We start from the raw sequence: 15,621 nt of genomic DNA on the forward strand, positions 1-15,621 counted from the left end.
GAGCACTTATCTCTTGACCAGAGTGATACTGCTCACATATACTTATGGACAAAACAATGGGTGGGAGGGACAGAGAGCTGTACCTAAACAAATTCTCTCTCACCCTGGAGAACCTCAAGCTGCAGTTCTGTACCCACTCACTAGTAACATGTGATTGCATAGAGTTGTTTAGGAGAAGCAATTGCTTTCTCAACAAGGACACAGTTATCTTCAGCTCTCTCACTGTTTGAGGGTGACCTTGGACTGGTCTGTATAAATGTACTGTGGTCATGAAAAGGCTTTGAAAGCCTGCATCGTAAGTTTAGAGAATTCTGCGTCTGCTGGCTTTTAATGAGAGCAGTTATGAAAGAAACTAAATTATCTGATAAATACACAATTTTGTGATTTTTCCCTCTCACCCACACTTGTGTGGAGCACAGGGTGAGTTCAAAACAACTTTTCATGTAATATAGAGAAACATAACACATTCATGTTCTGCCCAGCCTTGCTTCTGGAATGTTGTGGGCACTTAGGGATACAAGCTAATAGAGAGAGAAAGTTATGTATGCTGGACTGTAAGGTGTTTCCTTCGTCACACAAAAGTCTTTAAAATTTGGGTGGGAAAGCAAATTTTAGTAAGGACACCAACATGTTAAAATTGGGATAGCCTAGGATTACATCATGCACCAGTGATAAATCCTCAAAACATGATAGAGATTTTCAGTGTTCTTGTTGGACTGCAAAACCCATTTTTCTAATTGATTAACCCAATTGTTCATCTTCTTGCAGCTTTCAGAACAGTAAAGAGTAACTAACTCTTGATGAATGTTTGAATAAAGTATTAGACAAGATGACTAGCATTTTAAAGTAGGAATTCAAACCCTTTTAGCTGGTCCAAATCCTTAAGCACAGTCTAAAATATCTATAAACAGTACAAATTGAAGAAACTGTCTTGGGTGCAGATAAAATGATTTTTTATGGAAATTGTTAAGCATGATGTGACCCAACTTTCTACTATAATGATATTTTATATTTAATAATAAAGTATGAAGTTCATTTTATGGAGTTGGTTCTTTCTGTTTTTTTAGACATGACAGTAGAGTTAAATATCATTTAAAATAAAATAAAAGCCTATGTTTAAAAACATAACCTTTATTAATGCTCTCCATGGAGCTTCATTTGTATCATACATTGAAATAGCTCTGCTTAAGAAAGACAGAAAAAGTGCATTTGTACAAGAGTACTTTTTCCTTGTAGTTTTCTGTGAAAATGGAAGGAATTGGAATCACAAGTTGACACTGTGGTAAAATGAAACTGCAAGAGACAGAGTTTTAGTTATGCAACCCCTTCACTAGAGGCTCTCTCTCTCTCTCTCTCTCTCTCTCACACACTCACTCACTCACTCATTCACTCACTCAAGATCATTAGATTTTGTGAACCTTTAATATCCTGACCATCTAGAGAAACTATGTTATAACTCTACCGCATATTAACATGGAAAGAGAGGCGAAGACCCCTTTTCAATGTACAAAGGTGAATTTTAAAAAATTGATTAAAAAATTACTTTTTATACATAATGTATATGCAAACTGTCTTAAATACATGGTTTTGGGAAAGTTATTTACAAACTGTTTTCAGTCTGTGGGACAATCCACAGCTAAAGCAGTCATTTTAACTCCTTTTGATGATACACCACAACTTTGGCAGATATAAAACTTGTTTCAGCAGCACAGCAAATGAGAACTGTGACAAAAGCATTATAATGGCAACCCCAAAATATTTGTTCCTTAAAGCAAGAGAAATACTAAGACTGCCAAAGATTCTTCAAGACAGGTTATAGTTTAATCCAGATGCCAGATTTACACTGTGGAAGGCTGAAGAGACAAAATCACTTCCTGCACAGGTATGGCAAAGACATAAAGCCACCTGCAAAAGGGTTTTTATTAGCGACAGGTTTATTTTATTGAAAGAGTGAACCTAACCTAGACTTTTTCTCCCCGATTTTCATATTTTTTAAAAAATACATAAAAATACAACATCCAATGTCTGAATAAATATATTTAACAAGTTGCAAGATACCTTATTTTACACAAAAAAATTCAGCTTTAGAAATCTTGTTAAATAACTTCATTGTTATATATTTTATTTTTTGCCTTTTTGTAACAAAATAAAAACTCTGAAATTACATAGAAAAAAAGACAAAATACTTTTGTCAAGGAATAAGATAGTCCACTGAAAACCTATTCACAATTCCACTGTAAACATTAAACATTAAAATATTTGCATAATCGTGTGCTCAAAAATCCTATAAAAAGTGGAAGACTCATTACATTGGTAGTTTCCAGTCAACTACGCTTCCTTTCACAATTTATTTTGTCCAATTTATACCTTTAAAACTGGGCACTTTGCTGAATACACACTTTGGCAGGTCTGTATAGCAAGTGCTTCTCCAAAATAAAAAAAATTAAAGATGGGACTCTCACCCAGGATTAAGATACAGCTCAGTGAAAAAAAGTGCAGCAAGAACTCTGTCTTCTGATTTAAGCTGTTTTTATGTCTGTTTGGTGCACTTCCTTTTTTCTTTATGAAAGCAATTTCCTTGTAACACCCAAATGCTTCTTTGGAGATCCAATTTGTTTTTTTCCAGATTTGATTAAGTGCCGTTTTTTCTAGTTAAACAAAAAACAAAAGCAAGAAGCACAAAGACAGAGGCGTCCAAGTGCACCTATACACCTTCAATTGCCAATTAGCTTAATTCATCTCCACAATAAAAGGTTTAAAAATCTGCAGTGACAAAAAGGAGGGAGGGACGCAAGGAGAAGAGACACACAGTCCAGCAGTGGAAGAGTATACAGAATATACTTGGCAATGTCAAACCAGCTGAGTGCTTTCTATGGGATTTCAGGATTTCTGTCCATGACAGCAACTCGCTGTACAAGGCAGAGGAAACCAGTATCACCTGCATTCAACAGCAAGGACATTCTGTGGAGGAGACGACGACGACGGGCTCATTCCAGTGTCAGAAGATGCAGAGGACATGGAAGCTCCTGTATGCGACACTGTAAATACAAAGAATTTATTTGTCTTTGCCAAGATGGTGGACCATTGCAAAATTATTAAGAACATAAGAAGAGCCCCACTGGATCAGGCCAAAGGCCCATCTAGTACAGCTTCCTGTATCTCCCAGTGGCCCACCAAATGCCCCAGGGAGCATACAAGACAACAGACACAACCTGTGTTCCTGTGCCCTCCCCTGCATCTGGCAATCAGAGGCAGCCTGCCTCTAAAACCAAGAGCTTGCACATACCTACTATGACTGGACACTGCCCTGTCCCCAAATGCCCACTTAAACATGCAGCTTGGTGGTAAATCCTGAACAGGCCTTCCTCTCTTTTAAACTGACCTGATGACTCCAGCATTGTGGGCTAACAGCTAAGTTATTGCAGTTAACTCCCAAATGGGGTGCTAGCACTTCCGTAACTCATATGATGAGAAACAGGAACAATGCGTGCTAGTACAGTCACAAGTGAATACTGAACAAATAGAATATTTTTCTGAAATCACATCTTAAGGTGGTGGTGGTGAGTTCAAATACAATTATGTTGCATTTGATGTATCAACAGCAACAGCTCATATTTGCTCCTGCAGCTTCAGTAACCAGCTCCATTCCAATTTCAGAGTACATCCAGACCAACACTTCACATATTCTCCCTCCTGCTGTCAAATTTTTTTACAACATGGATCCCACATGTACATACCACCTCCTGGAACTGACTCAGGAGATGTTTCTATAATAATTCTGCCCAACTTCACACATACATCCCTGATAAATTAAACCAAAAATTGATGGGATGGGAAGCCATTGCAATAGGAGAGTGATAAGGCCAGTTTTACCTTTGGCTAAAAGAAGACTAGACAATATTTTCAGTGTATCTAGATAAAATTAATACAGGAGTATAAAGACACACTTGTTTCATTTAAAACTTTCCATTTATGGAAAAGGTGCGTGTCAATATCTAGGAAGAACTACATAAGACTTCTGACTACACCTATCACACAAAGGCTTGCACAACTTTAATGGAGCCACAAGGTTTTAATAAATAAATGTGGAAGTGGAATACACAGATGATAGCACACAATGAAGGACTCCTCTTGCAAGCAGCTGTAGTAGACAGAATGAAAAAGTTGATCTAGATCAGACATTTTCAACCACTGCGCCCTGGCACACTGGTGTGCCGCGAATGGTCTGCAGGTGTGCCGCGGGAGTTTGGGGGGATCATTTATTAATAGGGCTATTGGTGGATGTGAACCACCAACACCATGGTGTGCCTTGTCAATTGTCAGTATACTGGTGGCGTGCCTTGACCATTTGAGTGCCTTTTCAGTGTGCCCTGAGCTGAAAAGGGCTGACAATCACTGATCTAGAGGAACACTTTATTGCAGATTTTCTAAAACATCACAGCAAACGTTCCCTTCATTGGTTATGACAAAGCATATAAAAAGAGCAAGTGGGGAAGACGTGAAAACTTGCCTTCTCGGTCTTTCTTTTTCAGGCGCTTTCTTCTCCTGTCAATGGTAGCTACTTCAGACTTCAGAGACATGTAGTATTTTCTGATTTCTTGCAGTTTTTCTTGTAGAAAGGAGATCCTCTCTGTGCTGCTCATGTTGTCCAATTCATCTTAGAAAAATGAATAATACTAACTTTAAAAGTCATTTCAGCAATTTAAGTGTCTTTATAGAATCCAAGAATGTTGGAATGGGAAGGGCACTTTAAGTGTTCGTAAGTTTTGGGGATATAAGTGGGACATATAATTTTAAAAAATTCACAGTCTATTCCATGAAATGAGGCTATAGTGTAACACAGGCAACCAAATACCTCTACACATGTGTGTCTGTGTTGAAATACTGTAGAAGGGAGAAATAATTTGGTAAATCAAATTGTGCCCTTCTAAAGTAAAATTTAAAAGGGCAGGGAGGTGAAGAGAGAAGAAGAGGCTTAAATGCTAATCAAGACACATGGCACAAAATGAATTCCACTGCAATTAACACAGCAATTCATCTAAGCCAGAATCCAAAGCTTCCTACCATCAAGAAACTAGTTTCCTAATGAATCTGCAAATCTGTCACAGAACCCCAGGACATTCTGAGCAACATGCTACAGCACACAATAAATTAATCTAGAGCACTGGCCAAGCCTATTGGGTCCAACACTGAGCCACTGAAACAAAGCATATTTTAGAGAATACACCAAATGTTCTCCTATAGCTTCACACTGTACAGGAGGATAAGAAATGTAGGCCAAGCCATCTCCCAAGGAAGAGCGTAAAAAACCCTGATGAATCAGGCCAAAGGCAGCATTCCATGAACCTGGAGGTCATGCCCGTCATGACTGAACATTATTGACAGACCTGTTGTCCATAACTTTGTCCAAACCCCTCTTAAAGCCTTGTGTGGCCATCTGCACATCTTGTGGGAAAGAATTCCAGCCATCTTGTCTACCATATGCTAGTTTCCATGAAAGTTTATACCCTCCTCTCCTTGAGGGTACTGTGGCCTGAACTAGGTCTCTTGTCTTGTGTGCTCCTTGGGGCCACTGAGACATACTGGAAGCTGGACTAGATGGGCCTATGGCCTGATCCAGCAGGGCTGCAGGGAGTTCCATTCCCAGAAATCATGTGGATGGCAAAAATAAATTAAAGCAAATCCATTTAAAAAACAATGTCCCTTTGCTAGGTAATTTAAAAACAGCCTTGCTTGCCTTTGTGATGTAAGACAGAGTCATTAGGCAGATAATCCATCAATCAGTCTCTCTCTAGGTGCTTAGAAATGCTTCACTAGAGTCAAGGTGGGGTGGGGTCGCTTGCCTTGGAGTGAAGCTGTTAGGAAGTTCTTGGAGAGAGAATGAGTGATGGATTGTCAGCTGGCTGCCCTCTCTCGCATTAACAAGGCTATTGTTAAACAACTTTTTCCCTTTAATTGAAAGGGTCTTTCTCATCCTGTTGAAATAAAGCCAGCAGGTGAAAAATCCGTGGACAATTAGGTTATACCTGTACACAACAGGGATCAAATGTGTACACCTGTGGGTTTGGCAAAAATGGGTTAAGGGAACCAACTTGTTCTCGGAGAGCCAGGAGCTCATTACACTAGAGAACACACCCACACCTTGAGCCCAACAGGCAGATGGTTATACATATGGCACTTCCTGCAATATACTGGAAAGCACTCACTCCCCTCTTGGCTTTCTACCTACAAGCTAGTTAGCCTATTCAGTTTTCTTCGTGGATTTTTTGCTGCTTGTTTACTTGGAATGCCAAATTTTTACACTTGGCATTTTATTTTTGTATGTAATTTTAGGGAGGTTGGTTCTGAAGGGACATGTTAATTCATCTGCTTGCTTATTCCATTTACGTTCAATGATTTTAAAGAAAGCTTGTCCAGCATTCCTGTGAAGAACCCCAATTAAAGAAAAAGAAAACACACAAATGTCCCAGAGTTTCTAGTACTCTGGGGCATTTGTGGAAAGAGCCAAGGTCCAAAGGATTGCACATCCTACAGTCTGGCATCACCCTATTCCCCCCTCCCCAACATATTAAGTCCTTACTCAATTGGAAGCTCCATTTATATACTCTGGGGGAAACATTTTGATGGTTCTTCTCTCTCTGCTTGTCCTTCTCCCCATCTTTGATATGAGGGGTAATCACTCTTGCAGGTGATCGAGTAAGTTTCTGTGGCTTGGATACACCAATGTGTTTTACTGGACTACATTTGCTTGAGCTGTCCAGGGCAGGAAGATCTTCGCTATCACTGCTTTGTCCTGCAGTTCACAAAAAATACAACTGAGTTAGTCTATTCTTACATAGTTAGTCTGAGTTAGTCTATTCTTACATAGCCAGCATTTTATACTACAGAATATGTAGTCATTCATTGTCATGAATATGTACATGTTAGGCCTAGGTTAGCATGTGGAGCCTGAACCAAACTAAGTCAGTAACAGAGAAGTGGCTAGCAGTTCCCAGCTGCAAGAATGTGAGTAAATAAACAAGAATTACAACCCCTTGGAATGTTTAACACTTTAGTAGACAGAGAGGCGCCTGGTCAAGCAGAATAGAATGCAGCTATGGATCTCCAGTTGGGAGGGGCAAGAACTAGGAGGGCTAGCAACCAGGCCAACTTTAAGAAGATTCTGTCCTCAAAAGTTTCTTGGACAATCTAAATAAGTATGAAGTCACCTCTGCACTATTAGCATAAGAAGTATAATAATGAGTGCCCCAAGGGGTGTGCGTGTTCTTTCTTAGACAGAGTTTGGGGGCAACATCCTGCATGCTTGGAGCTCCATTGTCCAACATGGGCACCTGGCTTCATAGGTAGCTTGGAGCTAAAAGATCTACAAGGGAAGCTGACCCAGGTGAGAGATAGGGTCTAATAGAGATAGCCAGCTAGCTTTATTATTTTATTGCTGTTTCCTAGATGTTTATGCCTCTAGCATTTGCTGCCTTACTGTAACTTTATGTAACCTTGTTGTTGTTGTTGGCAACCTTCAAGTCTCAAAAGACTCTGGTATCGAGCTCTGAAAGGTGGTTCTGGAACAGCGTCTAGTGTGGCTGAAAAGGCCAATTCGGGAGTGACAATCCCTTCCACACTGGGAGCAAGTGCAGTCTGTCCCTGGTCTGTCTCCCTGGCTATGGGCCTTCCTTCTTTGCCTCTCTGCCTCACTCTGTTGGCCAAGTGTCTCTTCAAACTGGGAGAGGCCATGCTGCACGGCCTGCCTCCAAGTGGGCCGCTCAGAGGCCAGGGTTTCCCACTTGTTGAGGTCCACTCCTAAGGCCTTCAGATTCCTCTTGCAGATATCCTTGTATCGCAGCTGTGGTCTACCTGTAGGGCGCTTTCCTTGCATGAGTTCTCCATAGAGGAGATCCTTTGGGATCCGGACATCATCCATTCTCACGACATGACCGAGCCAACGCAGGCATCTCTGTTTCAGCAGTGCATACATGCTAGGGATTCCAGCTCGTTCCAGGACTGTGTTGTTTGGAACTTAAGCGTTCAGTTTCCTCTCCTGTTGTGAGCAAAGAGTCCATGACTCGCTGCAGTACAGAAGTGTACTCAGGACCAAGCTCTATAGACCTGGATCTTGGTATGTTCCGTCAGCTTCTTGTTGGACCAGACTTTCTTTGTGAGTCTGGAAAACGTGGTAGCTGCTTTACCGAAGCGTTTGTTTAGCTCGGTATCGAGAGAAAGAGTGTCGGAGATTGTTGAGACAAGGTACACAAAGTCATGGACAACCTCCAGTTCATGCGCAGAGATTGTAATGCAGGGAGGTGAGTCCACATCCTGAACCATGACCTGTGTTTTCTTCAGGCTGATTGTCAGTCCAAAATCTTGGCAGGCCTTGCTAAAACGATCCATGAGCTGCTGGAGATCTTTGGCAGAGTGGGTAGTGACAGCTGCATCGTCGGCAAAGAGGAAGTCACGCAGACATTTCAGCTGGACTTTGCTCTTTAAGTCTTTGCTCCAAAGTCTTTGCACTTTGCATGTAACCTTATGTATTTAATAAACTAAAATCTCTTTTACTAAGTTGTTTCATTGCCTCAGCAAGCTACCAAGTGCTCATTGAGAACTGAAGCTTTAACTGGAGAAAGAGCTCAGTGCCTGCAAGGGATAGAGTAAAGCCTAGAGGGTCTCAGTGTCCCTGGACTGAGGCACTGGCACATACAGGGTGGTGGCAGTACTACTGGACAGGGGGCCTTGAGGGCTTTAGGGTTTGAGAACCAATAACTCTGAGCACCCCAAACCCCCCTAAGTTTACGACAATTATAAATCCAAAAAAAATCACAGAACATTCTTACATGATATATTTCAGAGAATGCAATAATGATCCTTAGCTTCTTAAAAAATAAATAAATAAATGTGTCCTATCATTTCTCATGAACCCCAAGATAGCTCACAAATATTCAAACATTAGTGATTCATATAAAATAAAATAGCAGGTATAACAAAGATCCAAGCAAAATTCAGTAAACAACTCATAGACTAAAGGCCTATATTCAGTTAGCTTCAGAGCACCATCAGGGAGATCTTTGCAGTGCTTCATGTATATTATGTCAGCTTTGCAAAGTAGGCCAATACTATCAATCCCCTATCGCATGAGAAGAACAACAAAATGAGTTCATGACTCAAACTTAAGATATGAATTGAGAGTTTCTCAGCACACACTCCAGTTATGATATGAAGAGAGTGTAAGCTGAGAGACTGCCAATACATTTTCAGCAGAATATACCATCATACTTGTCCTCACTAGGTTTAAATCAAAAGCAAGTTGTTATTTCTTTTTATCATACAATATTACTGTAATTAAGATCCAGATTTTGAAGTACAAGCTAGAAAAATGCAAAACTCTAGTTTTGCTAATTTTGGGCCTACTCACATGCAATCATGTATACAAGACATGCGCTGATATTAAGATACTGTGCTTCTGGGAACTACCAACTAAAATAATATTTCATCTTTTTAAAAAAAACTCAGAAGTAGTTGATTTTATTCATTTTCTTTTACCAGCATGGCTCCCATGTTTTGAAAAAGCAGCCAGCTTTAAACCCCTTTGATTAGGCACTAGAGGAATACAGGGGTACTGAAAATCTGCCTTGGTATTTCCATTACTGTTGATGAAAACCTCTATCACTATGTGCATAACAGTAGTTCTTGCTGAGAAAGACAATCCTAGCCCCAAATCATGGGAAGCAATCAACATACAATGACAAACAGCAGCACATTCCTCTTCAGTCTTGCCCTGCACCCAATTCCCTAGTCTTATTTAGGTCATGGGCCTCTGGGACAGGGACTCGTCCAGGTGTTTTCCACCTTGCACACAGACAGGACAATAGGAATCATCATCTCGGTAACCATGATGAATGTAAAACGAGCTGGGAGTAGATAGACCAGAATCGTTTCAGCAAACATACCTGTTCCATTCTTCTCGTTTTTGGTTACAGTGCTTGCTCGCTTTGGGGTACGCTTTTGCTTCTTTGCCAGTGAACTGTTGTTGTGGTCACCAGGCCTTTTATGACCTGAAAAGTAAAGCGAATAATGACTTTATTTTTAACATTACTGAAAGATACAATGTCACTTAATTCTACAAGAAACCTCAAGGAGTCACTTCACCCAAGCTTCCCATAACAGCAACAGTGTGCCACAAACTGGACAGGAGGGTATGAAGCAGATAGTAGTAGTAGTAGTAACTTTATTATCATTGTGCTACAGCACAACGAAATTTATGCACCTTTGAGATACAAGCATAAATATATACTACAATTCCAACAATCACACTCTACACACTCACCCACTCATTCTATACAACATGCATCATAATATTAAAACAGTATAACAGACCATAACGTCCAGGAGCATGGTAACAACTATATTGCCTCATTCAATGTAATTATGGCTGTGGGATAAAAACTGTTCAGGAGTCGTGTAGTGCTGCTCTAATAGTTCTGTATCGTCTACCCGAACAGTTCAAAGAACTTATGAGCCGGATGGAAGGGGTCTCTCAGAATACTATGTGACTTCTGCACAGATGTAGGGCAAAGAGCAATATAAGATAGATATGCCCCAACAGAAGGCCACGCTGCTCCACAGACTCACCAATGGGAATGTGGCAAGTGATGCAATGGAATGGCCTTGGCACTCCCAGATGTTTGATGAGAATGTATGCAGAGACAGAACAGACATACATTCCAAGCATTGGGGGGGGGAGATAAGAATGAAGTAAGGAACAAGCAGAGAATGGTGCAGAAGGGAGAAGCCATGGAGAAGAAAAGGACGGGATTTGACCATTTCTACCTGAAGTAATTAGAAGTCCTCCTCAAAGTTCCTTCTTTAGTCTCCACCTTTAGCCTTCTTCACTATCCCAGCAATTAATACTTTCTAGAATGCCCTTCTTAGGGATGAACCATTTGAAGTTTTCTGTTCTCCAATCCCTACCATATCAGGCTAGTTAAAGAGGAGCAGCAAAACGCTTTGGCAACAGGGGTGCTACTCAGGCCGTGACTGGCTCTTGCAATACTTCTCATCAGTGGACGTTTCCCTGCACCAGCCACAGATGCTTTAGAAGAGGGGTGTCAAACATAAGGCCCGGAGGCCGGATGCAGCCCAGGGAAGCTTTTTATCTGGCCCTCAGGCTCTCAGTTGCTGAGCAGTTCTGAGGTATTACTGCTGTAAGGGCAGCGCACATGAAAATTGGCTCTCCCATATCTTGAAATGTGATCAAGATTTGTGTATTTTCTCTTCTGTCATTTGCAGCTAATGAGTTCCTAAGTGAGAAAAAGTGCTTATTTTCAGTTATGACCTATTTAATGACATCACTTCCTGCCTAATGACATCACTTCCAGAATTCAGCAGGCATCATGAATACTATACGGCCCTCAGTATGAAATAAGTTTGACACCTCTGCTTTAAAATGTCAAGTGGCCCCTGCAGGGTTGGAAGTAGAATTTTTTTTTAAATTAAAAAATCATACATCAACAGCAACCCTCTCAGAAGCATATTGATTGTGGTCCAAACAGAACCACCCACCAACAAAAGAAGAATATAGCTGTGGGGGGGGGGGCAGGAGAGAAATGAAGACTTGTCAAGGTTCGTTATTTTTAGAACCACCATCCTCGGGAAAAATCACTCCTCCTCTAAGCTCGAAAATGCCTGCACTTGAATCAATACAGCATTCTGTGCTGTACCAACTGTTCAGAACCAACCACAGTGCACCAACCACTCCTCTGGCAACCCACCTGGAGAACATCAGAAAGGAGAACAGCATGTACAGCATGGTGAGACAATTGGACTGCAGCAAAAACTAAGAGGAACAGAAAACTACAGTAGTGAATGCAGGAAGGGGGAAGCTCCAGCAGAGGCTCCGAGATGGGCTCCAAAGAAGAGGCAGCAGTGGCAGCCTTGTCTTGAACAAGAGAGCAAAATGAGTGCGTGATCACAAAAGCTATGTGTTGGGCAGCATTACACTGCTAGATGGAATGTGGCACTGAAGGTGCTACTCTGCGAGTTCTCAGGGCAGCAAGACACCAAGGCTGGCCACTGTGATTAAGAATGCAACACTTCCCTCAAAATTACACAGGAGGCCACCCACAGAAAGGATAAAAGGAGAGTTTTATCAACCCTATGGAAAGGGGGGAGAGGACTTCTTCGGTTTCTGTTATTTGAATTTAACACAATGCACCAGTATTGCAGCTTCTTGCTGGGCACAGCCAGCTATGGCTTAAACAGTTACAATTTAACTGCTGAAGTGAGTTAGAGCAGTCACCACCCAGAGCTTTTACTTACTTCAGAGAATTCACTTTTCGCTTGTTACAAAGTTTCCATCAAAGAGGAAGTCCTATCAGTATTTGTTAAGTATCATAACTGCTCTGTGAGTATAAATCAGCTTGTCCCTCACAGCACCACCATCCAGATTGCAATTTCCAGGTTGTGAGATCCTTAAACACCATGACAGATCAGCCAGAGACAAAGATTCCAACAACTGAGAGTCTCCTGGACTCCACTTTCCACACGACTCCAACACAGCCAACACTCTCCCACTTCACATAGGTGGAAATTATTTGGTTTAAATATTCTGGACAGACAGGACATTGTCCTGCCCGTCACATCTGATCCAAACTCTTATTCCTGCAATTTCCTTACTTACATAACACAAAGCACAGAAGAGAAGGACAGAGGAAGGGGGCTGCATGCTTAGTTGCCAGAACAGCCTGGCTGTTACAGAATTAACCACAAAGGAAAAGTCCCTTGCCCTCATCCAGGCTCACAGAAAGGAAAGACTGACATATGATCACAACACCCCATGTTGCCTCTACATGTGTGTTAGTGTGGCCTCCATGGGTGTGGGGAGGGGGGCACACACACATGCCCCTACCCCTTTACTCAGCAGGAGCAAAATCTGCAGCCAGCCTGGTCAACGCTGCTTCTATTTGAAATGGAAGTGATTCAGGCTGGCCGCCCAGCTTATTCCACTTCCACTCATATCAAGTACAGGAGCACTTCAGTTAGGCTAGAATCTGTCTTCACCAACACCAAAGTCTGTCCCCACTTTTACCCCCCCAATTACAACCTCACTAGCTGCTCTGACTACTTAAAAATTAATGAAAAGCAGCCAAAGGAGTCCTGGAGTTAGCCTTCAAAAAACAATGTTTAAGTTGCATTTGTTTTTGACTCCTCACTGCTACTTTTTGGCACATTCACAGTCACATTTCTATCACTATAGAGAACAGAAGTATACTTGTTATGGAAAACTATTTGTGAAGGGTTAAACTTACTCTTCTCTCCAATCTCCCTATCTGGGATTGCTGTGCTACAATTGCTTGACGTGGTGGAAGCTTCTAACCCATTGGCAGACTCGCTCTCACAGAGACCTTCTTGAGACTCCTCAGCAACACTGTCCACTTCAATGGTGATGTCACTTTCACTCTTAATGCTCCGTGATTCATCCTGACTGAGGGCCAGAGGCGAGGCCACAGAGAAGTTCGGCTGGATCACAGGTGGTAAGGCAGGTGGGTTGGAAGTGGGAGTACCAAGTCCTTGCTTTTCAACTACAGAGCTCTCAGGACCACTCTTCTCCTTTTCATCAATGTCATCTAAGTCCACTTCATGGCAGAGGAGTGTTTCTGGTCCAATCTGAGGCATCAAATCATCTTCATCCTTCAGTGGAGTACTGTGGTTTTCCTCAGAAGAACACTCAAAATGCTCGCCTCCTTGAATATGAAGGTGTTGATCTGATTCTGCCACCAAGGACGGCATTTCCTCATTTTCATTTCTGAGGGGGGAGTCAGCACTGCAATCTTTACATTCTTCTGTCCCAGAACATTTGTTGGCCCTCCCGTCAGATACAATATTTGGCACGTCTATTTCACTTTCTAATCGCACCCTTTTCTCTGGTGATGGCTGCTCTATAGTTTTCCTTTTCAAAAGTTTCTTATCTTTTGCACAAGACTCTACGTAATTCTCTGAAATGGCACTCAAACATTTACTGTCCAAGGAAGACACATCTAATCGTTCAGATTCTGTGTGGTGTTCACTCATTGCCTCTTCCTGGTTAAGTGGTGTGCTTTTTACATTCTCTAGGGAGGAATCTCTTGCTCTGTTTTTACGTCCCTTCCCTTTAGGCGATTTTTCTACCTCTTTCTTGATTTCTTCCACTTGATCGCTTTTGTTTCCCAAAACCTGAACTACGTGTTCACTTTCTTCAGCTTCTAATTTCAAAGTTTCTAAGGGGTGGACTTGATTCCTGTCACTTTCTTTCAACACATGTGAGATCTTTGGGATGTCTTCATCAGGTCTGTCAATGGTTCGTTTCTCATCTTTTTCCAGTTCTGAACTGGCTGGAGAAAGCTCTTCATTCATATTTTTTTCAGAAGCTTCATCTGCATCACTGTCAGATGAGACAGAGTCTAGAAAAATGCACAGGACAAATCAATGACATCACAACTTCTGATAATACCTATAGAATTGTAGCAGAAATAAGACCAAGAGTAGAAATGTAAATTTCACGAAGATTTAATTTTTAATGTGGTCATAAACCACTTGATTAGATGTCAGGTTCTGTCTTAACAATGGGCTCCCCTTCTTGGTTCCAACTACGCTGGTCATCCTGGGTGACTCACAATCAATTGGCTGACCTGCCAATCAATCTTGGGGAACCTCCTTCCTCAGTAGCAGACCCTAATTTTTTCTGGGAGGGAGAAGGGTCATCCTAGATAAAACCCTATTTTCTTGGTCAAAGAACATACCTTAGTTATGTGGAAAAAGAATTTTCCCATTACAGCTGGACTTCCAATTGCATAACAGTTCTGCAGGTGGCACACCTGTTGTTAGAAACTGATTTGCCAAACTGAGATCAGGCAGTATTAATATTTCCCAACCACCAACACACTCGTTACTGGGAAGATGATCATTACATATCTGGTCTTAATTATTTGCCCAGTGAGATATTTTAGGTAATTTTATTTACATAAAAGTTTGGACTATAGCATCCAAGGGCATGGCTTCTCCTCTGAAAATGAAGACACATCACTGCAACATTCATTAGAATGCCCTTTCACCCCAGCATGAATTTGCAGATCGCCCTCTTTCTCTGCTCAAATTGCCAGAACCTCATGGGTGGGATCTAACACGAACATGTTGGACTCTTCGTAGCCCAATTCATGTTCTGGCAAGGCATGGTCTTCTGTTTCACTCAAATGAAGACAGTTCTAAATTATTGGAAAAGGGATTCCTCTTCAGGGGATTCTGACTCCACTTCTGAGTAGAAATGAAAAAAATTCCAGTCATGACCCATAACTGCAAGGTATGGAAAGGAGGGAATTCTACACATACATCATGTAATATCACTGAAATATCCTGCTGCCCTGGTCTCTCAACTGCGGCTTTTGCCAGAACAGGAAAGGTGCTACCCTCAGAAGGGCAATCTAACAACGCACGCCAGTGTCTCAGAGCACATTCCATCTGCATCTTTCTATCAATGTAAATAAAACCCTACTTACCATTTGACCCTCTATCAGAATCCAACATTCCTGAGCTACGTCTTGTTTGCCTACGAGGCATCCCTAAAAAGTAAAAGCAAGAGGCTATAATCAAAGATAGTGA

The 15,621-nt window shown here is 41.5% G+C and overlaps 1 protein-coding gene across 1 annotated transcript in view; it reads right to left on the reverse strand.

The window, feature by feature from the left end:
• Window positions 1-1,115: 1,115 nt before the first annotated feature.
• ARID4A (AT-rich interaction domain 4A) overlaps window positions 1,116-15,621 on the reverse strand; it is a 69,191-nt gene continuing 54,685 nt past the window's right edge. Inside the window, exons 20-25 of the mRNA XM_066629740.1 lie at window positions 15,519-15,581; window positions 13,296-14,426; window positions 9,939-10,043; window positions 6,581-6,793; window positions 4,511-4,657; window positions 1,116-3,038 (exon numbers count right to left, since the gene is read on the reverse strand). Of these exons, the coding sequence (XP_066485837.1) occupies window positions 2,935-3,038; window positions 4,511-4,657; window positions 6,581-6,793; window positions 9,939-10,043; window positions 13,296-14,426; window positions 15,519-15,581 (1,763 nt within the window). The 3' untranslated portion in view covers window positions 1,116-2,934. The remainder of the gene's footprint in view (window positions 3,039-4,510; window positions 4,658-6,580; window positions 6,794-9,938; window positions 10,044-13,295; window positions 14,427-15,518; window positions 15,582-15,621) is intronic.

Source organism: Tiliqua scincoides, chromosome 1 (assembly GCF_035046505.1).
Source record: "Tiliqua scincoides isolate rTilSci1 chromosome 1, rTilSci1.hap2, whole genome shotgun sequence".
Taxonomy (NCBI): Eukaryota; Metazoa; Chordata; class Lepidosauria; order Squamata; family Scincidae; genus Tiliqua; species Tiliqua scincoides.